The sequence below is a fragment of the Semicossyphus pulcher genome, unplaced genomic scaffold, assembly GCF_022749685.1.
Source record: "Semicossyphus pulcher isolate SPU_LCO1_2020_fin unplaced genomic scaffold, fSemPul1.0.p SCAF_24, whole genome shotgun sequence".
Classification (NCBI taxonomy): domain Eukaryota; kingdom Metazoa; phylum Chordata; class Actinopteri; order Labriformes; family Labridae; genus Semicossyphus; species Semicossyphus pulcher.
In genome coordinates, this window is record NW_027211698.1 from 15,492,934 (window position 1) to 15,520,000 (window position 27,067).

At 47.8% G+C, this 27,067-nt stretch overlaps 1 protein-coding gene across 3 annotated transcripts in view; it reads left to right on the forward strand.

Annotated features, from left to right (window-relative positions):
* The window catches only part of agap1 (ArfGAP with GTPase domain, ankyrin repeat and PH domain 1), a 147,016-nt gene that overhangs the window by 3,988 nt on the left and 115,961 nt on the right, over window positions 1-27,067 (forward strand). The window contains exon 1 of one of the 3 annotated variants that reach the window (XM_069675052.1): window positions 25,630-26,959. The exons of 1 other annotated variant lie outside the window; for it this stretch is intronic. In XM_069675052.1, coding sequence (XP_069531153.1) covers window positions 25,750-26,959 — 1,210 coding nt within the window. In that variant the 5' untranslated portion in view covers window positions 25,630-25,749. Of the gene's footprint in view, window positions 1-25,629; window positions 26,960-27,067 lie in introns of those variants that run through there. One more of the 3 variants, XM_069675051.1, reaches the window with a different exon arrangement.

The following is a 27,067-nucleotide window of genomic DNA, read 5'->3' on the forward strand; positions in this document are numbered from 1 at the left end:
CGTACCCACAGAACGCTCAGGCTCACGTTTCAGCCGGCTCTGCCGTCTCGTGCAGGGACGAGGAGGAGTGAAGGGTTTGTGGTCCAGCTCGCTCTGAGATCACCTGTAGTGAAGGTGCTTCCAGGAAGTGAAAAGAACTCCAACAAACGATGTTTAAAGATGCAGCACGGGCCGGTTCCACTCGTCACCTCCACACTGATGGAAGAGTTTTACTGTGGACACCTTGTCATGGGTCTGCAGGCTGCAGGTGTATGATGATGCAGGTTTCAGGATCGTGTGTGTGAGTGTGTGAGTCAGAGGTATTGTTTGTTTATTGCCTGGAACTTTCCCTTCATGCTGCAGCCGCCTCATTACTGTGTCAGATCGTAGCCGGAGGCGGATCCTCCGTCAGGGCGATTATGTAACGCAGCGGCTGAGTGACGTCCGCTAATAACAGTTAGAACAATAATAACAGTCGTAACAGAGTCGGGAGGCTTTGAAACGTTATGTAACAGCAGTGACAGCACGCCGCTCTTCAGACGTCTCTGCACCTTTTGTCCATAATAAGCCCCATCTCCCCCCCCCCGCTCAATGTCCTCTCTCTATAAAGTGTTTTTACCCACAATCACTTGTTTCCTGCAGGCGTTCTTTCATTAGTCCTAATGTACGAGGTGGAGCATGAGTCATCGTCAGGCTGATCAGTGAGCGCGCTCAGTACAGGCAGCATCACAGACTGATGATGTGCCCGTGCAGCAGGGTGGTTTACAGGATTAGCGACATGTAAATACAGTGATCATTATCCACAATATGACCCACATTTGAAGCTCAACACGGCGTCTGAACGGCGTTCATCGGAGCTGACGATGTGCTGATGTGATGCAACAGAGCGTGAACACAGGGTTCCATAAATCTGCGTTACGTCGGCTCAGAAATCAGGATGCTCGTGCTCTGAGCTTCTGTCGAACCTGCAGTGTGCACGCAGCCTGTTGCAGGTGTACCTGCAGTCTCACAGGTGAACCGGCTGAATGTCAAACGCTGCCAAAGTGTTTTCTAAGATAAATAAGCAACAGTCAGCGCTCTCTAACCGCCTCATGAAGCAGCTTGCTGATTGGCTCTTTCTTTACTTAGCCTCACGAACATGTGAACACCTCAGCCATATTTATTATTGATTAATCTGTGCAAGATATTCACCATTCATTGATTGAAATGTCTAAACAAACGTTGGACCATTTGTTTTCAGATTGCTTCTTTAGTCCAGAAAACAAAGACTCTTAATTCACTAAAAGTTTTTATACTTTGATGATAAACGGTGTCTGCTGTGGGATCAAAATAAACCTTTTTATTGGAGGATTTTAATCCAACTTTTTATGTCCCAACATGTAACTTGGGACGTTTTGGATCTGTTGCAGCTCCACCGGAGCAGTTTGGGATCCCGGGCCTTCACTGGTTCTTTCTTAAACACACGTTTAAACAAAGTCAATAAAGATAAATAACAGAACAACAGGGAGGGGATTACGTCTTGTTTTCTGCAGGTCAGTCACACAGCAGCATGTTGAGCCGGATCCTCGGGTCACACTGAGGTCAGATGTCACTCACTGTCACCAGCTGATGTGAAACCAGTTAGACTTGGGGGTTAACCAGGTGCTGACTGGGATCTGACTGGGATTATCAGCTCTTGCTGCTTCCTTTAATCTGCCTCCGCTGGGTTATATAGATCCGTGCTGGCTCTACTTACTGTCAGATTAGAGGTGGAGGCCTGCAGACACACTGACCGGACCGAGACGGGTGGATGAATTTTAGGAACACATGAAACCCTGAACTCCTGAAACAGGATGAATTGTGAAGTTGGAGGATGTCTTCTGCACGTCAAAGGTTCCAGAAGGTTCCATTAGTTGTTTTGCAAGCTGCAGTTTGAGATGATTCTCTGTAACATATTTGGCACATGAGTCCAATCAGAAACTTCCTGGGAGTCTGGTACATAAAATGATCTGCAGTCAGTGAGCGACAATCATTCGTTATTCTTGAAATGTAGCTGAAAATAAATTAAAGGTAAACACTACAGATACAGAGATGTGACTTCAACAGCACTACACTTATCCTGCGTGGCCTGAAACGTTCCTGTATCAGTGCATCACATCAGAGTCCTCGTGCATGCGCCGCTCTCGTCCGCAGAATGAGATTAACGAGATAAGAGCGTCCCCGAGCGGGTCCTGGTGGTCGTTAAAACCCAGAGGATGCGGTCGGCTGGACGAGCTCATCGATCGGTCTGCGGAGGAAGCAGCCGGGGGAATATTGATGCAGGAGAAATGTCAGAGATGTGAGATGTGTTGGAGTGGCTCATTCAGGGGCTCAGTGTCATCGCGCTGCTGTCAGAGGGATTTATGTGCATTAACAAGCTAAATACCAACGCACACGAGCTGCTCAGTGAAACCCTCTGCATGTGCACACATCTGCCTCAGAGCAGGGAGGCTCTTAACTCGCTCACTGCTTTATAAAATGTCCACATCGTTTAATCTTTCCGTTTTGAGATGTGCATTCGTTGGAGTCGCTCTCTGCAGAGACAACGACGATGTCACTTAATACAGTGAGGAGGAGGGAAGCGTGCTGTAACTACTTCCCTCCTCTCTGTCTTGCTCCTAAAGGTCATAAACAATCTTTTTGATGCACGCTGCAAAGACTTCCACAGACGGACCTAAAGCATGCGCACAAACTTCCTGCGAGGCCTCTCTTCATTTGATGTAATTGAGCTCATCTGATGACCTGTGAGCGACGGCGCTAAAAATACCTCCACTGCCACGCCGACTGTGTCGCCCACGATGCAGGGGTCTCTGGGTAAAATACAGAGGACCTTCCCGTCCTGCCCCTGCCTCCCTCCGGGCTCCCATTAGGGAAATGTAGTTACGATCCAAACACATGACTGCACTCGAATGCAGCGAGCGTTTGACATCAGGCATCCGTTTGTCCCCGGACGTCTTTATCCGTCTCTCTGCTGCGGTTCTGTTTTTGTTCGACGCGGCTTTCTGGGGACGCACAAGCAAGAGTTTTTATGACAGACGGAACGACGGTGATGCAACAGACACATGATGGAGCTGAGCACCGGGCGCAGCACTTTCAGCCTCATCATCACAGCTACGCCTCAGGCTTCATGTTATACAACACACACTCACATGCTGCTTTTCACACGTTAAACAGGATCTCTCACCAGATCAGAGCTTTGACACAAACGATGGGCTGCAGATATTGATCATTTCTTTTCTCAGTTTATCAAAGAAAATATTAAAAACTATAATGTCCACACCTTCACTGTCCGAGCTGTAGCTTTCTGACAACAGACACAAAACATCTTCAGATGCTCGCGGCTGAAAGCGGATCAAAGACGACTCAGACAAGAAATCCATCATCATGATCGATCGATCGATTCACCACGTGTGTGACTCTCACTTAGCTGTGCAACAGTTAATCTGCACATGAAATAAGTGAGTGAGTTCTTTGCTCTGTGACGTGGGACACATGAGTCCAGATACTGTTGAACGTGATGAAGTCATTGTTGGACCTTCACGTGTTGCTGATGGTTTCTGTGGATCTGCTGAACAAGTGGATGAAATCTTTCACCTCTTCTCTTCTGCTGTGCTGTTACATATGAAGAGCGTCTGTGCGCTGGTGGCTCCATCACGATGTTAATCTCATGCCAGGATGTCTCACTCTGTCTGATCTGTGTCGTCCCCGACGCCCTGCTGAGACGCCATGTTTGCTCCTTAATCCCTCTGTTTGGAGGCACCCCCCTCCACCACACACACACACACACACACACACACACACACACACACACACACACACACACACACACCTCCAGCCCCCGTCAGAGCGTCCTGATTAGTTTGATCCATGGGGACCGAGGCCTCCTGCACACTAACACATTTCCCTTTTAAAACCATGTTGTAACAGTCTCTGTGTGAACTAGCATGTTAGCATTGTTTCAGATATCATGTCTGACACGTCTGTAAACTGAGCGTGTGCCTGCAGGTGTAAGCAGGTGTTGAGTCTCTCTCCTGTTCTTTGCCACATGTTTCATTGTAAGCTCTGTAACGTTCACGCTGTAGTTCAGTGTTCTATGAGGAGAAAGCTGCTTTCTGTCGGAGCTCGTCGGCCCACAACGAGACTCCAAATAACCACAAAAAGTTTTGGGACTGCTCCAGAGGATTGCTGCAAAGTAATCCTCGGGGGCTAATGTACCCGGTCAAAGGTCGTCCACTAAAAGTTCTTGTTGTTTCCACTGACAGGCTCAGATTGTTATTCTAAGTGTGTGACAACATCACAGACAGAGATAGACCTTTTTGTTACAGAGGAAGATGATTGTTTTAACCACACACAGACGTTACATCGCTCTCTGCACACACACCAGACTCCATTCAGAAAAACAGTGATTTAAGCTCACAGAACAGAAGAGTTGCCTCGATCTGCTGTGTGACTCAGGTGTTCATAAGGGTTAGCTGTGATAAGGCCTGAACCTATAAAACAAGTAGCAGCCAGGTTTGGACTCTTCAGGTTCCCTTTAAATGCTGGGAAAACCAAATATTTCTGTTGCAGGAGCCGATTGGGCGTCGAGCTGCTGTGTGCCCACCTCTACTACAGGTGCTATTTATAGCTTCATGTGTGAGTAAAGGGCATTGTTGTAGAACACATACAGTCTGTGAGCTGCTGAAGCAGACGCGAGCAGTGAATGTATCGACGAGCTGCAGAGATTAGTGGAGTAACACGCAGACATGATCTCCCTCTGGCTTTCAGATTTGACACCTGTGCTGCTTTTACCTTTCTGACATTACAGTTCTGTCTGCTGTTGCTCAACAGACTGAGTTAGCTTATATTCTGAGCAGCTCATCTTTACTTGTCGGGCTGACGAAGCATCAAAGGTGAGATGTTGTTCTGATACGTGTGAGACGAGCTGAAGGCTCACGGGTTTTAGGTGCTCATTTAACCAGACGGACTCTTCTGTTTCCATCTCGTCGCTTTCCTCACCTTGAAATGTTTCACAGAATCAAAAGGAGACAGAAAACAAAGGTAATATCTCCCAGCGTGATGATAGAGAGTCGGGCTGCTGATCCATCGTCAGACTCGTCCTCTGAATCACTCTTTATGGGTCATTGTGTCTGAATAATGCAGAGCTCCAGGCTCTGCTGCTAAATTTGGTTTGGCATCTCGCTGCTGATTGGCCGATCACTTTTCTCCCATGAGCCCTTCTTTCTGATAAAATCTGCATCTTAACGTTTTTGTGTCAGACTAGATGTTGTGACCTCGAGCGTTTCCACTTCCTGTTCGTACATAACAGTCTGAGGTCAAAGTTGACACAGTGAGTCATCACTGAGTCACAGACATCAGTGACTCACCAGTGTCCAGTTATTAGAGGAGCTGCATGAAAATGTTGAACACAAACCCACACGTCTGACGATGAGCGAGCAGAGACCTGCAACAGTACGTCTGTCCCACCCAGCGACTGGAAGTCTCTTTTCCCATTGCCAGTGAAGTATCCTGCTGTCGGCCTCTTTTCTGCTGCGTCACCGTCTGACGTCACAAACACGCCGCCTTTATTAGTGGGCTGTGCACGCAAAGCCCACTATGGACACCTCTATAGCAAAGCTATAGAGGTGTCCATTGTGGGCTGTGCACTGTTCGGTTTCTTTCTTGCCCCGCAGCTTTGAGCGCACACAAACAAAAAATACATCAAAACGTGCGGCTCGGTCGGACTCGCTATGCTATTATTTTTATCTCCAGAATATTAATTTTTCGCGTTGTAAGACGCAAAAAACTGCGACAAATTTCCCATCTGGAATGAATGGGACGAGGAAAAAAAACTCGCAAATCTGCAACGTTTTTCAAACATCTCCTGCTCTGGCCTACGTTCACCTAGAAACACCATTCAAACTTTAAAATGTAGGCACGGGTCTTGTCTATTTAAGTTGTATTTGAACTTACTTTTTTTTTCCTACGATGTTTCGTTTTTGAACGGTGACCCTTTAAAGATGGTGAGTTATTTTGGAAAAATTCAGGATTTATAATGGGTGTGTATTGCGGAATGTTCGTGCAGAGCTAATTGACAGAGTGCGGAGACTCAAAAAAACCTCTCAGAAATTCTCTCTCTCTCTCACGACCCCAGCCACAATTTACACAGTAGAACTGTGATTTTTCACAGAGTTGTAGCCACACTTGTCTTCTTTCTCCCAATGTGTCTACTTTATCCGTAGGATTTACGGTTTTTGATTTATCTGCCCCTTACCGACAAGAGTAGCTCTCAACTGCTCCATTTACTCCAATGTTAATCGGGAGGAGGATTTTCCAGGATTTTCGAAAGTGCACCTGTTTTTAACTCGCTCCTATTACCACATTTTAGAAGCTAGGACCACAAAAACTTATGTCTGTGTTCTTTAAGGCCTTTCTGGCTTGATGGTGAAGAAATTTTGCCGATATCATGTTTGGTTTTGAAGAAATGGCAGTAGTTTGACGTCCTAAATGTGAGCCAGAAATCACGCTCAGATCAGCTGTCACAGACACCAGCTGTGGTCACATAAGCCGTTTCTAGGGCTTTCCGACAACCATCACCGCGGCAACCGAGATCAGCTGGGCCAATTAATTATTCAGACTCCAAAAAACTCTCAGAAATTCTCTCTTTCCGTGACGACCCCAGCCACAAATTACACAGTAGAACAGTGATTTTTCACAAAGTTGTAGCCACACTTGTCTTCTTTCTCCCAATCTGTCTACTTTATCAGTAGGACTTATGGTTTTTGATTTATCTGCCTGTAACCGACAAGAGTAGCGCTCAACTGCTCCATTCACTCCAATGTAAATCACACAGACAGACAGACAGACAGACGACAGACACACACAGACACACACATGCACAGACACACACACAAGACAGACAGACAGACAGACGACAGACACACACAGAGACACACACACAGACAGACAGACAGACAACAGACACACACACACACACAGACACACACACAAGTGCACAGATATCAGCCATCTCATTTGACAAATCACCTCGGATACAGATGACAGACAACACAGGAGGACTCTGATTGGACAGTTGTGTGTGTGTGTTTTTTTCTGCCATGATATAACCTTCTGCTCCGCGCTGATCGATCCCCTTTGACCTACTCGTAGGTAAGTACCGGTCATGTTCGACATTAGCATACTGAAATCGTTAATAAAAGTGGATTTTATTGAAGCTAGACATTACTATCTCTCCCATGATCACGATTACTCATGATTTCGGAAAAATGAATGTACTTGTTTATGGTCGGTCTGTTTCAGCAACATTAATCCGGAGGTACTTGGGTCCGGATTAGCGAGTAGCCGAGCTAACGCTGACGGAGCGTTAGCAGTTAGCTTGGCTAGTCGGAGCCCAGTAGCTCCGGGCCAACAGGGGTTAGCAAAGCTATAGGCTATCCATAAGTACAGAATGTGTCTGTCTAGACAAATACCATAGATGAAGACGCTGAGAATGAATGGTAGGTGGTGAAATGAATACATTGTAGCATTGCATTGTAGTATAGTATCATAGCATTGGCAATCCTCATTGACAATGAATGGGGCTGTGTGAAAAAAATGAAACTTTCTTTTTCAAAAATCCAATTCAAAAAATCAAATCATATTATCAATGTACGCGCACACAGACATGCAGCGCAGCACAGCCCACTCTCGCGATTTCCCAACGGGGAATTGTCTAGTTGTATCTGTTACTCCTTCAGAGAGTTTATCAAACCCGACACATGTGGAACGAGTCTGTAATTAAAAGCTTTGTTCAGATTGAAACTGTGCGGACGTTTTGTCTTGTCGGGTCCCGTTCTCTTCCCTCGTTAACGAGTGAGCAGACGTACAAGGAACCAGAAGTAGACACAAAGATCACTATGACTGAAACACCCAGCAGCTTGTGATTTGCTGACAGCTGATGTTTCCCACCTTTCCCGCTGACCGGACAGAAAGGTGACGCCTCCGTCCGCAGAGGTTTCACCTGTTGGTCCGGTTTCCGAGAAGGTGAGCGCCGTCTCCTCCTGCGGGAGGCGAGTGACGAGGAGCAGAGCTGACAGCTGAGGTCAAACTGCTCCTCTCAGGCCTCCACCTGCTTCATGTCCCTGCAGATCATTACGTGTCCGCGGTCCCGGGATACGTGATGAACAGAAGATGCTTTAATATTAATGAGTTATGTTTGTTTCATGCTGAAGTAAAGGTTCTGCAGACCTGTTACTCGTTTGAAACTACTGTCGGTAACTTTTCAGTTCAATAACTAACAAGTTACCTCCTCATGTTTAACACAAATACAGCAGCGACTCATTTTATTTTTGGGTAATCCTCTCAGAAACGTAGGGAGCAAAGTTCTCTGCACGTTTAGATTTGTTGTCTGTTTGCTGTCGGCTGCAGAGCACGAGCAGGACTGTCTCTGTGCGCCTGCAGGAACCAGAGCGTCAGACTGTGGGAATCAGCAGAGAGAAACCCTGCAGAGGATGTAAGAGAAGTTCCTTTAATAAAGTGAAACTGTATAGTTTATTAGCAGCATCTTTTTACCGTCAGTCTCCTGTGGTTAGCAGAGGAACTGCTCAGTTCTCCACAGCTCACCTGATTTACTGCACGTCTCAGCGAGCTTCCTCATGGTCAGTGTGAAACAGAAACGTCGCTGTGACTTCGTGTCTCTTGATGAAGCTGTGTGTACGTTTAAAGATGCTGGAGCTGTAGCAGAATGAGGTCGGGTCGGCGACGGCTCCTTGATCTTTAATACGTATTAAAAAGTCGCCCTCGGGGCCTGAAGCTTCTTTAAGATCAAAAAGCTTCATGCTGTCTTCACATGAGACTGACCTGTGACCAGCAGCACAGGAACACCAGAGCCAACCTCTCTGCTGCTGTAATGCTGCTGCTTTTAACTGTGAGTGTGACAGACTGCTTCTGTCCTCATATCACTTCCTGATTGATCGGTTTGTTTGATTCTCTTATTCCCTTGTTGTTCTCATCATGGTGTTCCCTTTAACCCGTCCTTGTATGTGATCCTGAAGACGAGCCTTGGTTGGTGGTTTTCTTTGCACAAAGCTGAGCATGAACTTGAGAATGATTGCATCCTCTGCATCAGGAAGCAGAGACTTGGACGTGTTGCCGGCGTCTGAGCAGCTGTGGCGTCCAGCTGCAGCCGGCCTCTTCCCTTTCCCCTGCCTCTGTAACAGCAGGGGAAGCTGCGGACACTGACCTGACCAAAACAATAGCCCTCGGCCTCCTGCAGGTACAAAAATAGGCCGCTGGCTCACTGGCTTCCTGCCCGCTCCTGAACAATGCTCTCACATTTTAAGTCCTGTTGGCACTTGTAGCAGAGTAAGCCAGACTGCTCACATTACAGACCACTAACACATAAAACAGTGACACCACCGTGATGCTGGGAGATTGTGTTACTGAGGATGAGCACGATCACAGGAGCAAGATGTGACAATCCATCTGAGCTCCCGGGGGTGGATGATGTCACTTCCTGCTCCATCGATCGTTCTTGTAAGGCGTGGTGGAGGACGAGGTCTCGGAGGACGCGGGCAGACCTCGATGGAGACGGTCGGGCTCGAGTCTTGGATTTTTCCGCGCTCCGTTTGTCCTGCATGTAGCCGAGCGTACAGCAGATGCTCGGGAGCCCCTGAAGGCCTCGCCTTGTTCACCGATAAATGATTTATTGCCTAATTAATTTGACTCCACAACCACCACCAGCTAGCCTAATTAGAGCGGGTCCATGAACGCCTCATCCCTAAAAACAGAACAAGCAGGCTGAAGGGAGGCGTAGTGTCTCGATGTGCTTTAACACAACATCTGAGCACTCATTCACCTCTTTGTGAGGCATCAGTGGGACATGGAGAGGAGATGTACCTCATTAAGCTACAGATGAGCCTCATTTCTTCATCAAGTACTGTCGCCAGACCTTTACAAGACAGGCTGCATCTACCACAGAGCGCTGTCACTCATCTAGTTTGTTTTGAAGCATTGTGATGTGATGAGGAGGCTCATCTCGCTCAGACATTTAGCAGCAGGGATGATGAAGTGGATGACATGCGGGGCAGCATGTGGAACATGTTTCTGGCTCAACAGGTATTATGTGACAGCCTCTTTATAGCGACGTTGGAAAGCAGATATCTGCGGGATAATGTCAGTAAATTAGAGTAAAACACAAACATCTCTTATCCCCGCTGCTGCAGCACGAAACAAAGTCATTTCCAAATCACATTATGTCCCTCTGCTAATACGCGTCCCATGCAAAAAGGGCTTAAGCTGCATCGTCATACGGAGGACGATGTGCACAGTACACATCTCTTGTTGTTCTGAGTGTAACAGGTAGAAGACAAGGCGTCAAAGAGCCACACGCTCTGATTGTAACTCCTTTAAATGTTTAGATATAAGACATCACTGCAACCTGCTGCTTCGTCTCATCAGAGGGCGGTCTGAGCGTCCTTCAGGAGCCACACACACACACACACACACACACACACACACACACACACACACACACACACACACACACACACACACACACACACACAGTCACTACAGAAAGTGATTTTACAGGCGCCCGTCTCCTCCATCTGTCCTTCATACACAAAATCAATCCTCCCTCAGCGTGTGCCTTTGTCCTGGGTCACCATCTGTCCTCCTCTTGTTTTAGTGTCAGATTCACCTCCTGATGACGCAGCACCGCTCGCTAACGTTTAGCACGGAGCACACGCTCATCAGCTGGACTCAGTGTGTGTGCTGTTTTAATGTGGACTGGACGAAGCAGCAGAGTCCACCATGTCCAGCTGTCGGTCTCATTGAGATGTTTAAATGTCGATAACACGCTGAAACACCACGACAGCAAACATGCAACCTGCTGCAGCTGACCTCTGACCTCTCTGACACGGATCAATAACAATCACATCAGCGTTCCACTTTTTATGGCTCAGATTAGCCGTGTATTACATTTACTTTTTGGAACGTTCATTCTTGGATATTAGCGAGAAGATTGCAGAAGATCAGGCTCAAAAATGAGGTGAATCATATTTGTGTTTTTCTGTAAAGCTTTTATTTAAATCTCTTTATTATGAATTAAAGGTAATGATCAGTTGGAGGCCTGTTGGTGTTGCTCACTGTTGCATCATCCTGCTTTTACCTGTAGGAAAGGCCTCAGTGTGACACCACAGTACACTGTGTTTATCTCACTTTAAACTACATTTCCCATGAGCACCGCCGTCTCCTCCTGCAACACTTTATCCTCTTCTAACTCAAAGACTCTTCTCCTAACGCCCACCAGTAAGCTTTGATGAACGGCGGCCATCTTTGCCCTCCAGATGTGACCCAGCGGGCGTCAGCGTCTGACGATAAAAGACATACCTCTCGTAGTTCAGCGTCTTTGTGTTCCACCTGTATCATGTGAGCATTAAATAACGCGTCCCCGCGGTGCTGCGGTGGTTTGATTCCCGGCTCAGCCTGCAGAGTATCACCCTCTGGGACAGCGTGTCCAGCAGCCCGTCACATAAATCTCTTCATTTTAAGTACGGGATTATTAATCTGCCTCAGCTGTAGTTGGAGAGCAGCGCTGACCCCGCAGGACGGCCGGGGCCAACCGCTTCTGGCAGGCCGACTCGGGCCCTGGCACACACGCACACACGCACACACACACACACACACACACACACACACACACACACACACACACACACACACACACACACACACACACACAGGGAGGCAGGGAGGGCCGCATGCAGTTATTTAACATTAAAATGTTTTACCCTCTACTATCGCCCTCTTTTATTCCCTTTCCTTGCCTCCTCCACTCTCTTTGTTTCCTCACTCCCTCTCCTCTTTGCTCTCTTGTTTCCTTTCCTCTCCTTATCCTCTCAGCCATTTGTCTCTTATTTTAATTTCCCCTCCTCTCCTCTCTTCTCTCCTGTCCTCTCTCCCTCATCCCCTCCTCTCCTCTCTTTGTGTCGTCCTTCTCCTCTCCTCCCCCTTACTCTCTCTCTCTTCTCTCCTCTCCTCTCTTTCTGTCGTCCTTCTCCTCTCCTCCCCCTTACTCTCTCTCTCTTCTCTCCTCTCCTCTCTTTCTGTCATCCTTCTCCTCTCCTCCCCCTTACTCTCTCTCTCTTCTCTCCTCTCCTCTCTTTCTGTCATCCTTCTCCTCTCCTCCCCCTTACTCTCTCTTCTCTCCTCCTCCTAACCGTGTGTCCTTGTCCTCCTCTCCTCCTTTAGTCTCTTCTTTTCTCTCCTGTCCTTGCCTTTTGTCCTTGTCCTTTCCTCTCCTTTCCCCCTCTTGTCCCCCCTTCTCTCCTCCTTCTCTTCTTGCATGCTCATCCTCTCCCCTTGTTTCCTCTCCTCGTCCCCTCCTCTGTCTTTTCATCCCACTCCTCAGTGACTTCTCTATGACTCACCCTAAAAGCAGCCTGTTTATCTGTCAGTCTTTTATGGATTTGCAGCATTTTAGCAGAAACTGCCACTGCGTCAAATGTGTTCGCCACCAGCCTCCACACAAAAAACGACAGTTTTAACGACCGGTTGGTATTTATCTCCTCTGTGAGAAACAAACCCTCTGCACTCATTCTGTTTGATGTCTTAGCTTCCTGCTGAAAACCAGTGATGAGAAAACACCTGGTCGGCTGCTTATGTTGCAGAGTTATCCATTTGTGTGAGCCTGTGGTGGTAACAGCTCTCGCCTAAAATTAAGAGAAATGTAAATGGAGTTTGGCAAGAAGAAGATGACGGTTTCCTGGTGCCGTCTTGTTGCGTTGGTGTGGACAGAAGAGAAAATCGCTGATATGAAGAAGAAGAAGAAGATGGAGGAGGAAGAGGATTAGAAGTGAATTAGGGACAAGAAAGCTGATCCCTGGAGCCCCGCCTCCAACAACAAAGCATTCTGGGAGAAAAATGGGACTTCTGTGGAAATGGAGCCTGTGTGGGAAGCCCCAAATTCCTCCAAAAGACAAGAGGGAAAATGGCCTAGAAACAAGTGACCAACAACCGCCAGTGAAATGCTCAATATCTGCAGAAACTCAATAAAACAAGTAATTAGCATACTTTAGCTGCAACCACTTTAATCCCATAAAACAGGCCTGTTCCAGCTGCTTTAGAGCAGCACATCTACCTGTCAGGCAGCTAAACGGGTAGAGACGACAACGTCCAGATTAACTTTTATTTAACCTAAAGAAATCATTGAAAACTCGCAGAGAGCTCCCAAAAACACGACCAGCGTCTTGTTTTATGGATGCTGTGTGGGTGTGTGACTGTGGTGAGCCCTTACCCCGCTGAGAGGTGCATTCTTTTCACAATAAAAGCCCGGAGAAGCCGTGGTGGAGAGGGCTGTGTTAGCGTTAGCACTAGCTTAATGCAGCTCTGATACGGCTGCTGAGAACGCTAATATCAATCAGATCAAATTACAGACGGTAACTCGATTACACGCTGGGTCGTTTCCTGTCACTCGTGTGCGTGTGTGTGTGTGTGTGTGTGTGTGTGCGTGTGTGTGTGTGTGCGTGTGTTAGAGAGAGAGACAAAAGACCAACATGGAGTGTGCAACATGCTGATCACAAAACTGTAAAAATCTTAATAATTTTTACTAAATATTTAACATATTTCTGTATTTATTTGGGAGGATACAGTCCTTCAGTGAATGCAGAGTGAACTTTGACCTCATGAGACATCAGCCAATTGAATAAGCGCCCCAAACATCTCGCTCCACACAGACCCTCGATTCTGCTCCTCATGACCGCCGAGCTATTTTGGGGTGAGGCTGAGCCGTGCGAGAGAAATCTCTTTCTGTCTTCTGCTCCTTTTGTCGAATGAAGAAAGAGACGAGAGACGGGGGCCACATGATTCACTCTTTCTGTCAGACGCCGCTTCCTCGCTGAAAGACACAGTTTCAGATGAACGGAATGAAATGAATGTAAGCATTAAACATGTTACCTCTCTGTCACCGTGTTTGTGCTCTGCATAGATACAGTGTGACATAAATCTGATGGAGATGTTATTGATAAGAGGACATGTTTGGCTTTTAAACAGGGTTTTGCTGCAGTGCTGTCCCACTTTATTGATGAGACGGAGGATTCAGAGCTGGCTGAGACCCTCCTGGTTCACAGCAGCACAGAGTTATGGCTTTATACTGTGTGTGTGTGTGTGTGTGTGTGTGTGTGTGTGTGTGTGTGCGTGTGTGCGTGTGTGTGGCAGTGATGCATCCTCCTTTCAAGGTCACACTCCCTCCTTTGCAGAGATGAATTATACTCCAGTCTGGCCTCAGTCCCGCTCAGAGACTCCAGCTCCTCTAATGTGACCATCGGCTGCTTTTTCTCTTTAATATCTGATAAACTGAATATTTCAGGGTTGTGGATTCTTTGTCCTGATGGACATTTTCCCAAATTCCCAGAATAAAAACAAGAGTAATCAATAAGCTGACCTACTTTAGACGGCGTGGCGGCTGATCGTCTTCATGCTGCAGGTCCGTCTCTGCAGATCGAGACATATTAGTTAGTAATTATCTTAAAAACACCTTTCATCCATCGCTTGCATGTAGAGTTTACATTTCCCTGATTCATGCAAACATTGAGTGCAGATTTTAGGAACATCAGAGCTCTGGTGCCGGATGTTTCTGGGTCATAAATACAAAAGCAGATCTCACATTTGTAAACATATTATGAGATAAAATCTCATCATCAAAACATTACTCACGATTGTTTGTTCTAGGGTCCAGCGCGTTTATTAGGATCTAAAGCATCGTAATCTAACCTAATAGTCCTGAATCCTAACGTCCAAACACCTGCGCTAAACATGCTAGCTGTTTGTGACACGGCCTGCTCAAACCCTTAACCCAACTGCCAAACAGTTAGCTGCACGGATCGACCCACGGAGCGTTCCACTTTCACTCACTTGTTATCAGTTTATTCAGCGGCTGGTCTTTATGCTCATGTTTTATGGAGCTTCTTTTAGCGTTTCTGTTTTTCTCTGCATGTTTGCGTGTTTAAATCTGCATTAGTGAGGCTGGTGGGCCTCTGAGTGTATCTGCAGCTTTGTGTGTGTGTTTCGGAGCGTGCATGAGTGTGTGTGTGTGTTTGAGAGGCTGCAAATGTCTCAGACGTGTGTGTTTGGCTCTCGGCTGTTACTGTGATTCTCTATCGGTCTTCATGCATTTGCATTTGTTCCTGTGGGCTCTTTTGTGTGTGTGTGTGTGTGTGTGTGTGTGTGTGTGCGCTGCATATTTAGACCTCGGTTTTGTTCTTTTCTCAGTCACATATATTCAGTCTCTGCAGAACAAGCCTCGTCCTGCTTCTCGTAATTCATGTTTTAAATTCCAGTTGAAATCAGGAGCATAAACACTGTTAGTGTATTTATGATGTTGCTACAGGTATCTCTTTACACCTGTCAGTGTCTTACATGCATGGGTCAGCAGTTTTCATGAGTGCAGTCATTAGTTGACTTTATTTTTACAGGCTTTGGATTGCAACAAAGCTGTTAAGTTCAAAACCTCAACTGGAAATCTGCCGTTTGAACACATCGATCTATGTATTGTCCAGTTCTGCCTGCAGAATATTGTCATAACCAGAGCATACTCTTCTATAAATCATTGAAAGGCATTCTGGGAAACGTAGGAAGTGGCAGGTGGCGATGAAGAGGATGTATTCCCTTTAATGAGGCACGTCAGGGTTTTGAACCTGTGAACTTTTCCCTTCATGACTCTGAGAACTCTCCACCACCTGCAGCAGTCCCTGCCTGCCAGCACGCACTGACACACAGCACACACACACACGTTTTTAAAAATTAACCAGCACAGTGGAATCTGACCTAGTAAACTCTGTGTAGTTATTCTGTGCGCACAGCGCCCTCTGCAGGCCAAAGCACGACTGTCATTGAGCCTGGAAAAGTGTAACACCAGAGAAGATGTGTTTAAAGTTGCAGAATTTTATCTCATTATGGAAGAGATATCATAGAGATATTAAAAAGATCTTAAAGTGCTTAAAAAGCAGCGTTCATAAATCCACTTAAGTGCCGAGTGGAGCTGTGCTTTGAGCTCATGTTGCTGAATTCAATGCATCATGTCCTTCCTTCAGTTTGTCTCTTAACAGGATTCTAGCAGATGATTTTTGGACAGTAAAGACGATCTATAGTTGCACATGTCTGCATCTATGTGCACAATCTGCAGCCTGAGCATAACACAGTCTTACTGTTTGAGCATGACCCGTAGCTCTGAGCTTTTATTACCTTTCAGCTTTGTGTAGATGATTTGCCTCGTGCTGTTTGTCTTTAACTCGCTGTTTTCACAGCCGAATTCTTCACTATTAATTTCATGTTTTAGAGGTGTGATTCTGATTTGCATGACCTCATACAAACACCAAGTGAACCTGTGTTTTATTGCTGTGCAGTAAAGATGACATGAAATCAGATCAGCTGTCCTCCGGTCTGCAGCGCCCTCTGCTGGTCCAGCAGGCCTGTGTCGCCGTGTCTCCTCCTTTCACAACAGATTTCAGGCTCTGTCGTCCCCGGTGAATATTCGGGCGGTTTTTGGGTCACGGTTGTCAGCTTGAATCTTCGTCCCGTTCACTCACAGGTTTTGTTTGCTGCAGCCGTTTCTCAAAGGGCAGCGCTGCTTTTTCAGCGCACAAAGACGTCCTCCTCCTGTTTGATATAAAGCATCAGTCACTCTTTGTTTCACGCGGCTGCTGATATCACCACGTCTCTGTTGAGAGGCGGACTGAAGGGGTTAAACATCGTGTCGACCTCAGTGTCTCAGCGCTCCTTAGATTAGGGAACAAAGATGTTTTGTGCTTCTAACTTTGAGCTTCACTCTGCAGCTTTCAGAGGGTTCTTCTTCTTTTTCAAGAACAGTTCCAAATGTTCTTATGGACCCTGACTCTGCATGATTATCTGTGTTTCTGACAGACGCTCAAAGCGCTGTGTGGAAATATTTGGCAGCAGATAAAGAAGTGAGATTGTAGCTGCAGCTTCTTTGAATCCTTCTGAGACGTTAAAGTTGTTCTGCTCGGTTCTTCTTCCTCTTCTCTGAGCCTTGTTTCAGGAAGTGATGGTCATATTGCCATAACAACGATGCATCACAGTACATTATGTGGAAAATGTGTGCGTGTGTGCAGGATGACTTCCTGTTATGAAGCAGGATGTGTGTGTTTGTGCACTGCTGAATGTCACCAGCAGGGGGCAGCAGTGAGCGGTGGTGTAGTTTGGTATGGAAGGAATGCTGGGAATTTTCTGAGTGTGTGTGTGTGGGTGGTTTTGTGCAGCCACAGTGTGTGTTTATGTCAGTTTGATGCAGAGTACATCAACTGTACGTACACGCTGTAATCGTACTCTGTTTGTTTGTTTGTTTTTAAAGGATTTAAAAGATAATGAATCAGCAAAGTGTGTTAAAATCACAAACTAATGAAGCTGAAGTCAAAGAAGTGACTGTTTAAACCTCCTTATGAGGAAAATAACAGTTAATCAACTCATTCTGTTACGTTCTGATCAGTTTGCTCAAAACATGTTTGTGTTTGTGGACGTTTATCGGACACAATAAGACATTTAAGACTTTAATGATCATTTTAAATATCTGTTTGATGTCATATCTATGAAGCAGTTTTGGTACCTGCACATCCTGCAGGTGTTTCCAGATGTTTCTTTGCTCATACAGAGTATTATCACCTCACTGCATGTAACGCATCTTACAGGACAGTCAAACTGTCAATCACAGTCTGAGCCCGCCCTCTCTGTTCAGATCAGCTGCTGCAGTGCCTTTGAGCTCCGAGCTGCTCCGTCAGGTTTGTGTGGATGAATGTGGGCGAGCAGAAGTGGGTCACACACACCTCACTGAGTCACATCACTAATGTATACACACACACACACACACACACACACTGAATTCACACGATTCTTGACACTTTATTTAGTTATCCTATTCTCACTTAAAAGTAAACGTAATCTTGTCTTTAAATGTGTTTGTTAACAACAACAGCTGAAGCAACGTTGTCGTGAAAGTTGTCCAGTTGATCAACTTCCCTTTATCTCTCCTGCTGTTAATCTGGATGGATCACAGTTATTAATCTGCAGAGTTTCTGTTGCACAACTCTGTTAGTGGTGGGAACTAATTAACACGCACACACACACACAATAGTACACACATGCCCTGGAGACATCATTAGAGAGCAGAGAGTGGGAGGCATTAATTATTCATAGCCTCTGAAGAGTCCCATGTGTGTGCGCGTTTACATGTGTGTGTACATACATACATACATGCCTGTGTTCTTTATGTGCATACATGTGACCCCCCCCCACACACACACACTTCCTGTTTGACATTTTGATTTAATCTCTCAGATATTTTTCTCACACGTCTCTGCTCAGGTTTGACAACAAAAAGGCCGTTTCATCTTATATAAGGGTGTGTGTGTGTATGTGTGTGTGTATGTGTGTATGTGTGTGTGTGCATGTGTGTGTGTGTGGTTTCAGTAATATCTCCATCATTTTAAAATAATAAACATGCTGTTTATTATTCATTTCTTGGTAAACATTCACATAAATGGCCGTAAACAGTAATTTGCCTAAACCAAACTACATTCATTTTTTCCTCATTTTAGGATGCATTTATATTCCTAACATTTGCTGTTCTCCCCTCTCCTCCATTTGAGTTTCTACCTTCCCTGATTCTTCCTCTTCCTCCTCCTCCTCCTCCTCCTCCTCCTCTCTCTGTTCTCTGTTGGATCTGTTGGGATCTGTCTAAGTGCTGTTATCACTCAACTCCCAGCTGTCCCTCCACACCTCCTCCTTATATGCTTGTTTCCTGGCACCTCCTCCTTCCTCTGCACTTCCTGGCTCTGGACCAATCAGAGTCTTATTTTTAAGTCCTGTTCTGAGTTCAGCTCCGTCTGCAGCCGAGCATCTGGTTCCTATTGTAGCCAGGGATTAAAACTCTGCGGTGTGTGTGAGAGTGTGTGTGTGTGTGGTTCCTCATTTTTGCATATAATGTGCATTAAGTCTGGCCTCTCGTGGGAGTTTGGACATCAGCTGTCTCTTCTTCTCCCTGACACACCTTTGTGAGTGTGTTGGTGTGTGTGTGTGTGATGTTTTACTTGTTTCAGATATTCATGAATTCATAATGAAGTGACCTCCATCTGTGCTGCAGCAGAGGCTGTTTCTACTGCCACAAAAGGAACAGAAGAAGAAGAAGGAGCTCCAGTTATTGATGGATCTGCTGAATATTGAACAGGAAACCACAGCGAGGATGCAAAGACATCTGATATCAGTCTGGGTCTGCACATGCTCAGTGAGGGCACACATTCAGATCCATTTAGTGCCAGGCCAGCCGTGCAAACCCCCTCCTCCTTACCCGGCCGGTCACCATGGCAACAGACCGGGCGTCTGGAACACGGGGTGGGGCAGGAGGGCAGGTTTCTCCCTTTTACCCCCCTTGTCTGCTTTCCCCTCGCTCTCTCTCTCTCTGCACACACACACACACACACACACACACACACACCTGCAGCACCTCATCTCCATAAAACAGTTCAAGGTCACCTGTCTGCTGTGAGGCTGGTCTGAGGCCTGTTTGGTCCTCCTGTGTTGCCGTAGCTCAGAATATCAGATCATAACCTGAAATAAAAGTGTTGATAATGAGTACACCTTACAGGTGTCACTGTCGCTGATCTTGGGTGATTAATTTATTAATATTTATTATTTATGAATCAATCATCTTAGATCAGCTGTTTTTCACTTTCCTCTGTTCTGATTGGCTCCTCTTCTTCTTCTCTCCTCATGTCCTGCTGCTGTTCACCTGTCGGCTGTCACTCATCACAGGTAAGAATACATCTATCCTCCACTAGCATCACATGTACAGTTGCACATGTCTTTAGCATCATGCTAGCATCATGCTAACAGTCGCTCTGATGTAAACACGACTCCGGCCCTTTAAGTCGATCAATAATCTTATCATTGATTTTTCCTGTCAAACATGCGTCATACATGTCGTTTTGCGTCCTGACTCGGTGACTTGTTTGTCATTTCGGACATGTATTGGTTTGACCTTTGACCTCTCTTGTCAGCCACGATGTTTTTCATGTTTTTAGCGTTTTGGCCTGTTAGCTTTAGCTTGTTAGCTTTAGCCTGTTAGCCTAAAGGAAGGGCACATTTTGTATTCTCCACACTGCTTGGTTTTTGGGTTGTTGAGGCCTGTGTGCATACATAGTGTGTGTGTGTGTGTGTGTGTGTGTGTGTGTGTATACATTTTCCCAGAATCCTCTGCTCTGTCTACATTTGTATGAGTTCTGCATCTCTGCTGTGTTTTTGGTGTGTGTGGACGTGCCTCGTCCTCCTACCAGCAGGGGGCTTCCCTCTGCTCCCCCTCCTGCCTCCTGCCTCCTCCTCCTCCTGCCTCCTCCCCCTCCCCCTCCCTCTTCTTCCCTCTTCTAACTGACCCATTTTCCCCCGTCTCAGGGGGGTGAGGCTGTGTGTGTGCGTGTGTGCGTGCGTGTGTGTGTGGGAGGGAGATGGAGGGGAGGGGAGGGGGTCGTACCTCCTGCTGCTCGCTCCCTCGCTCTTTGATGCAGGAAGAAAAAAAAGCTGAACTCCAGCAGGAGGAAGATGAGGTGGAGTGTGTGTGTGTGTGTGTGTGTGTGTGTGTGTGTGTGTGTGTGTGTGTGTGTGTGTGTGTCTGCCATGTTTGATTACAGCTCTCCCCGCTGGGTGTTTGTTAAACAGGACTGTCACAGTGGCACTTTGCTTCTGTTTTACCTGTTGTGCAGTAAGCGTGTGTGCGTGTGCGTGTGCGTGTGCGTGTGCGTGTGCGTGTGCGTGTGCGTGTGTGTGTGTGTGCGTCCTGTGCGTCCTGTGCGTGCGTGTTACAGTCAGATTCCCATCTTCGTTTTGGATCTTTATTAACTGAATGTTTAGTTTAATTTGACGGCCTGTGAGAGTCGTAGACGTCACTTTACACTGGAAGAGAAACAGAGCCTCCCGTACACCTGAGATTCTTCTGCTTTAAAGACAGGTGTGTCGACCCGCTCTGATGAATCCAAACACGTCCCTGAAACCGCTCAAACCTCTCGTGTGTGAAAAAAGGCAGATTTTATTACACTGAGCAATTTCTGCAAGAAGTTTCAGTCAGAGGAGCTGCATGCAATTTCAGACATGCTTGAGCTCTGTCTGCATCACTGCTGGATGTATGCATACATATTTCATGTGAGTGCAGACGCATGAACCTTAGACACGCAAAGGAGGAGCAGGAGCATTAGGAGGAGGAGGAGGAGGAGTAGGAGGCACGGACAGCAGAGAAACATCTTCTCTTCTTTCCCCTCATGAAGCCTCGTCACTTGTCTTCATTAAACGCAGGATTATTTATCTTCTTTAAACCCAGAAACACAAAGTTTGCATGTCCAACGTCAGCAGAAGTTAGCCACGTGTTGTTCATGGACATGAACTCTGACCCTTTGACACTTTAAGTCTAACCAAACGTTGCACATTTGTTATCTCCACCCCGGAGCTCCTTACAAACTGATTCCTGAGGGATCCCGAGGTAGTCTTATTGAGAGGCTCAGGGCCGCTGACAAAGCTGCCAGATTTGAAGAGTTTCTTAAGAACAAATGTTTTGCCGTAAATATTTCCCTTCCTGTGATTTCATCCTGACGTGTCTAACTCTGCCAGAGAGCTAAAATGAGCAGGCACATCTTCGTCTTGTTGCCTTCTGCTTGGTTTCTCACATTTACTTGAATCTGTCTTCCCGTCTGTGATGCTCCGCGCTGCAGATATATTTCAGTATTTCAAAGGTGTGTGAGCTCTACGCTCCGGATGTCTCCTCGTCCATCTCTCCGTCTTTTCCTCGTTCCTCCACCTCCTCTCCCTGCTGTAGTCGACCCTGGCTAACCTTCCTGTTTTCTCCTATTAGCAGCATCACTGTTTCTGTTGGTCCACACAGACTGCTGTGTGTATGGGCTTGTAGATGGAGGGTCATGCAGAGCTGCAGGCTGCAGGTCCTGATAAGAGCGTCGGTGTCTCCAGAGACGTGTGGACGGATGAAAGCCTGCAGACCTCTGAGCTGGTTCCTTCAGAGCTCTGCTGGCAGATTGTCTATAACTCAGCAGGTTTGAAGCGCTCTGATTGTTACCTCGTCCACGCTTCACCCTGACCTGCTCACTGCATCGCTGTGTCTCTCGTTGAATCAGAGATAAAGACGTGTCCCATGTTCCTGCAAGGACTATAATCTACATTTTGTAAGGGAGACGTCGCCAAGACAAACCAGCAGGAGAGGTGTGGATGTGGAGGGCAGGTGGTCGTCTCTCTAACCCCCCCGCTCACTTCAAACTGGGCTAAGTGAAGCAGATTTCACGGTCTGAGCTGCAATTAGAGAGGAGGAGTCTTTGTCTCCTGTTTCTGATAATGAGGAGGCGCAGAGGGGAGGTCTTTGTACTTTGTGACTTTAGATTTGACTGTTTATACTCTTACATCAATGACGAATAATCCTGTGTCGGAGGTGTAGCTGAAGGAGGAGCTCGCCTGACGTAGTTTCAGCCTCAGTCTTTGTCTCTGCTGTAAATCATGTGTCTCCGCTCTGGACGACAACACAAGTGAGGCTTGGTTTATGTTTGTCCTTGTGACATCATCACAGCGAGACTGGAGCTCCTGAGCGGCCAGCTCGGACCGGATGAAGGGAGCAGGAGGTGTGTTTGATGTCGTGTCGCTGCAGCCTTCATGGACGTGTAATTTACCATCTCCACATGCAGCAGACACATTTCATACCCCGCATTTACCCCAAAACACCTCACGCTGACTGTGCTGTGCTTATCAGTCCGGCATCACACACGCACACACGCACACACGCACACACGCACACACACACACACACACACACACACACACACACACACACAGCCTGCTTTCATGTGCGATGATGCAGCCGTCAGGTGGAGAGGCCTTTTGAAGGTGCGTTTGATGTTGGGGTGTCGCACGTTCAGAAATGACACTCGAACGAAACGCAGAGGAAGAGTGGGAGGACATTCACTGTACAAGATGCGAGGTGTGTGTGTGTGTGTGTGTGTGTGTGTGTGTGTGTGTGTGTGTGTGTGTGTGTGTGTGTGTGTGTGTGTGTGTGTGTGTGTGTGAGTGTGAGTGTGAGTGTGAGTGTGAGTGTGAGTGTGTGTGTGTGCGTGTGCGTGTGCGTGTGCGTGTGCGTGTGCGTGTGCGTGTGCGTGTGCGTGTGCGTGTGTGTCTGGAAGTGAAAGTAGAAAGTAGCCGACGGCGGCCGCAGCTTTAATCCCGATTAATCCCAGTAATAATCCAGAAGGCGTCAGAAGCCCTGATTTGCTGGGTGGAGGTGGAGGTTTGGGTGAGGATGAGGAGGGGGAGGACTTAATCTTGGCCCCGCTTCCTCCTCCTCCTCCTCCTCCTGCTCCTGCTCCTGCTCCTAGGTGCAGGGAGGAGGATGAAAGAAGCGCTGAGAACAGGAGTTTTCTCTGTAAAGACACATTTAAATTTGTAAAGTGATCAAAGAGACGCAGCTTCACGTCGGTTTGGACTCAAACGATTTAAAGTGTGAAACACGACGGCGCGGCAGACTGTGTCATTATACAGTTTAATTAAAGTTCAAGTTAACGGCACAAAACCCAAACTTTAAACGTTTAAATCCACGTATGTAGAGATAACTGAGCGAACTGGTCGTTTGTCTTAAAGGAATCAGCAAATGTGTTTCTTTTTATGGGAAACAGGAAGTAAAAAGGAATGTTCTCTTCATAAATAAAATAAATCCAGAAGGAATGACGGCTGCAGCAGCAGCGTAGAAAGAGGCTAACGGTGATGAAGCATAAAAATAAACATGTTTGTGTTATTTTATAAACAGGAGTAGTTTAAGATAAAAGCAAACAAGCTGAGGAGGTAAGAGCTTCAGGAAATCGCCCTGCGCTGAAACAACCTTCTCGTGCTGTATACACACAGCCTCGGCCCACGCAGGTCATTCAACCTTTCAGACTGAATTCCACCTTAACCGCTCAGACGTCCTGAAGCCTGCACAGCAGACGGTGTGTGCTGTGAGCTGCTGCAGGGATGTGATGTGATTGAGGCTCCATGGCTGCCCGGGAGCTTTAAAGAGCTTTGACAGACAGAGAGGAGAAAGAGGAGACTCCACCCTGTTCACTGACTCGTCTGCAGCCTGCAAAACACGAGCTGGACTTCCTCTTCTTCTCTGGGTGTGTTTATTAGAGCCTGCTGGAGTCCCTGTGAGGATGCTGAAGACTCATTTGCAGCAGTTCTTTGACTAACTGAATGTTTGTGATTATTGGACTCCTGATCAGACATTTTGACTTCAGATTTTGCTCTATACTTTGCTTCCGTCCACTAAAAGTTGTTGTTGTTTCCACTGACAGGCTCAGATTGTTATTCTAAGTGTGTGACAACATGACAGAAAGGATCCCTACAGAGATAGACCTTTTTGTTACAGAGGAAGATGATTGTTTTAACCACACACAGACGTTACATCGCTCTCTGCACACACACCAGACTCCATTTAGAAAATCAGTGATTTAAGCTCACAGGACACAGCAGCTGCTGCTCTGCTGCTGCCTCGATCTGTTAGCTTGTTGGTGTTATTGTGTGACTTTGGTGTTTTAAATGGTTAGTTAAGATCCAACACAATTTGTGTGTGACACACAGTAACACTGAAAACACTGCAGCAGTACAGCAGCAGCTCCTGTGTTCTGTCAGCTAGAATCACTGTTTTTATCAATGGAGTCTGGTGAAACAACTCTGATTAAAAATAACGGCTCTAGCCGTAGTTTGCAGGATTTCAACTTTATTAGCGTCTTCCTTGTAACTGAAATAAAGGACGAGTAAAAGTGACTGACTGGGTCACATCGCAGTCTAAGTCGTGTTTCCAGGTGGATTTTTCCGTAGAAGCAGCTCGTTGTAAACACCAGATCCAGGTCCAGTTTTTTCCCGGACTCCGCTCCGTGTTTCCCCCTCCCCCCGCCCTGCCTCCCTCCGTCGCTGTGGTCGGTCGGTGTCGGTGTGCGGAGCGGAGAGTGCTCAGAGTGCAGGCGGAGCAGCGGAGGAGGGAATGGGAGCTGGTGTCGCCGTCAGGGAGGTGAAATCCTGGGTAGTATCGGAGCGGAGGAGAGGAGGGCAGGTCCGGGTCATCAGCTCTGAATCCACCGACATTTGAATCGCATCTGAACCCGCTTTGAGGTGAAGGAGGCTCGGCTGGCTGGCTGCGCTGCGCTGCGGGGGATGTGCGCACACAATGGGAGACGACGCTCTGGCACGGTCCGGGACGCGGCGGAGGAATAATATTTACCCCTCCTGTGTGTAATGGAGACGCGGATCCAGGAGCAGGATCAGGAGCTGTCAGCGGAGCACTCCCTCTGTCCGGAGAGAAAAGTGTGTTTCCACGCCGGGGGTTGCCTCAGTGTCCCGGACAGAGCGCAGCTGTGAGCCCGGACACAGGAGCGGAGGAGCGCCTGGTCGCTGCGTTTGGTGCCGGTTTGAATTCCTCCGGGATGAACACGGAATGTATTTCCTGCCCTGTTTGCACATCTGGATGAGGGGAAACCCTGTTATTGCCCCGTAGCGTTTCTTGCTGCAGAGTTGAGACCCGTTTATTGTTAAATTCAGAGGTTAGTGAGCAGAACCCTGCTTTTAATTTAACAAGGATTTCAAATACATATTAAGGAATAACTAGAGCTTCCTGTTAGTGATTTTCTGTGCAGTAAAAAGTTGTGCAGGCACTTTACAGCAGCAGACGAGGAGTGCAGTGTTTGTTGGTCAGGGATGTACCTTCTGGACAGCAGCTGCTCTGACAGGATGGAGCGGGGAACGCCTCAGAGGAAGACCGTCTACAGGATCTCCCTCACTCTGGTGAAGAGGGAGAGTTTGGACGGCGAGGACGGAGGCTCAGACTCCCAAAGGGCGGAGAACCCAAAGGTGGGCGCCTTCAGGAGGGAGGGCTCGGTGGAGATCCAGCGCGGTGGGCTGCTGGAGGAGCTGAAGGAGGTGGAGGACGAGACGGAGGAGCTCTCTTCGTCACACGGCTACATGAGGAACTTCAGGACGTTCAGCACGGGGCAGCTGGAGCTCGGCAGGCTGAAGCTCTGCAGGAAGCAGCTCCTACAGAAGGAGCTGAAGGAGAAGGCCACCAGCCCGGTCGCAGAGACACAGGAGAAGATGTCAGCAGTGAGTCCGGGGGACCCTCAGGGGGGGAGTGGGGGGCAGGAAACACAGGATCCACTCAGCGTTAAAGAGGATCTAAACTGTGGAGCTGCTGTGCACAACGGCAGCGTGGAGAAGAAGAAGAGACTCCTGAAGGCTAAGAGCATGGAGGAGAGGAGCTGTGATCCTCCCCTCAACGGTGACGGGGGGATGTCTCACTCCAAAAGCAACGGGAAAGCATCCAAACTGACCTCCCCTGAGACCCCCCCTCTGAAGCGGCCCCCCGGCCTGCTGCGCCGCAGCTTCAGCTTCAGACACTGGAGCGGCAGCGAGCTGCTGCGTCTGCGAGCGCTCTCCAAAGACAAACACCACAGCAGCTCCGGCTGCATCAGCAGGGACGATGGAGGGGAGAAGGACAGGGAGGCTCCTCAAACCCCCCCGGCCTCCCGCCTCGCTGACCCCACCCGAGTGAAGAGCAGGACTCTGGAGGTGGGCGCCGTCCTCAACAAGACGGACTCCATGTCTGAGCTGAGCCGCTGGGAGAGAGCGCGGGGCAACAAGAACCGCACGCTGGACAACAGCGACCTGCTGCGGCTGGCTGCAGAGAAGGACGGCTCAGGGGCGGGGTACCTGCTGAGGGGAGGGGGCGGGCGCTCCAGCGAGAGGCGGCTGGTTCGATTCTTCAGCGGGATCTTCTCCAGGAGGGACGGGGGCTCCACCTCCAGCCCTGTGGGCAGCCCGAGCACCGACCGGTCCCTGCGACGCAGCCGGAGGACGGTGCTGTCCCAGTCCAGCACCGAGAGCATGAACGGAGGGAGCACAGAAGGTAACAGTCACCCTCCTGTCTGTGTTTACCTGTCGGCTGTCATGTGACCTGCAGGTGCACCTGTGGAGGCTTTGTGTTAGAGAGTGTTCACCTGCAGAGGGCCTGTTTAATGCA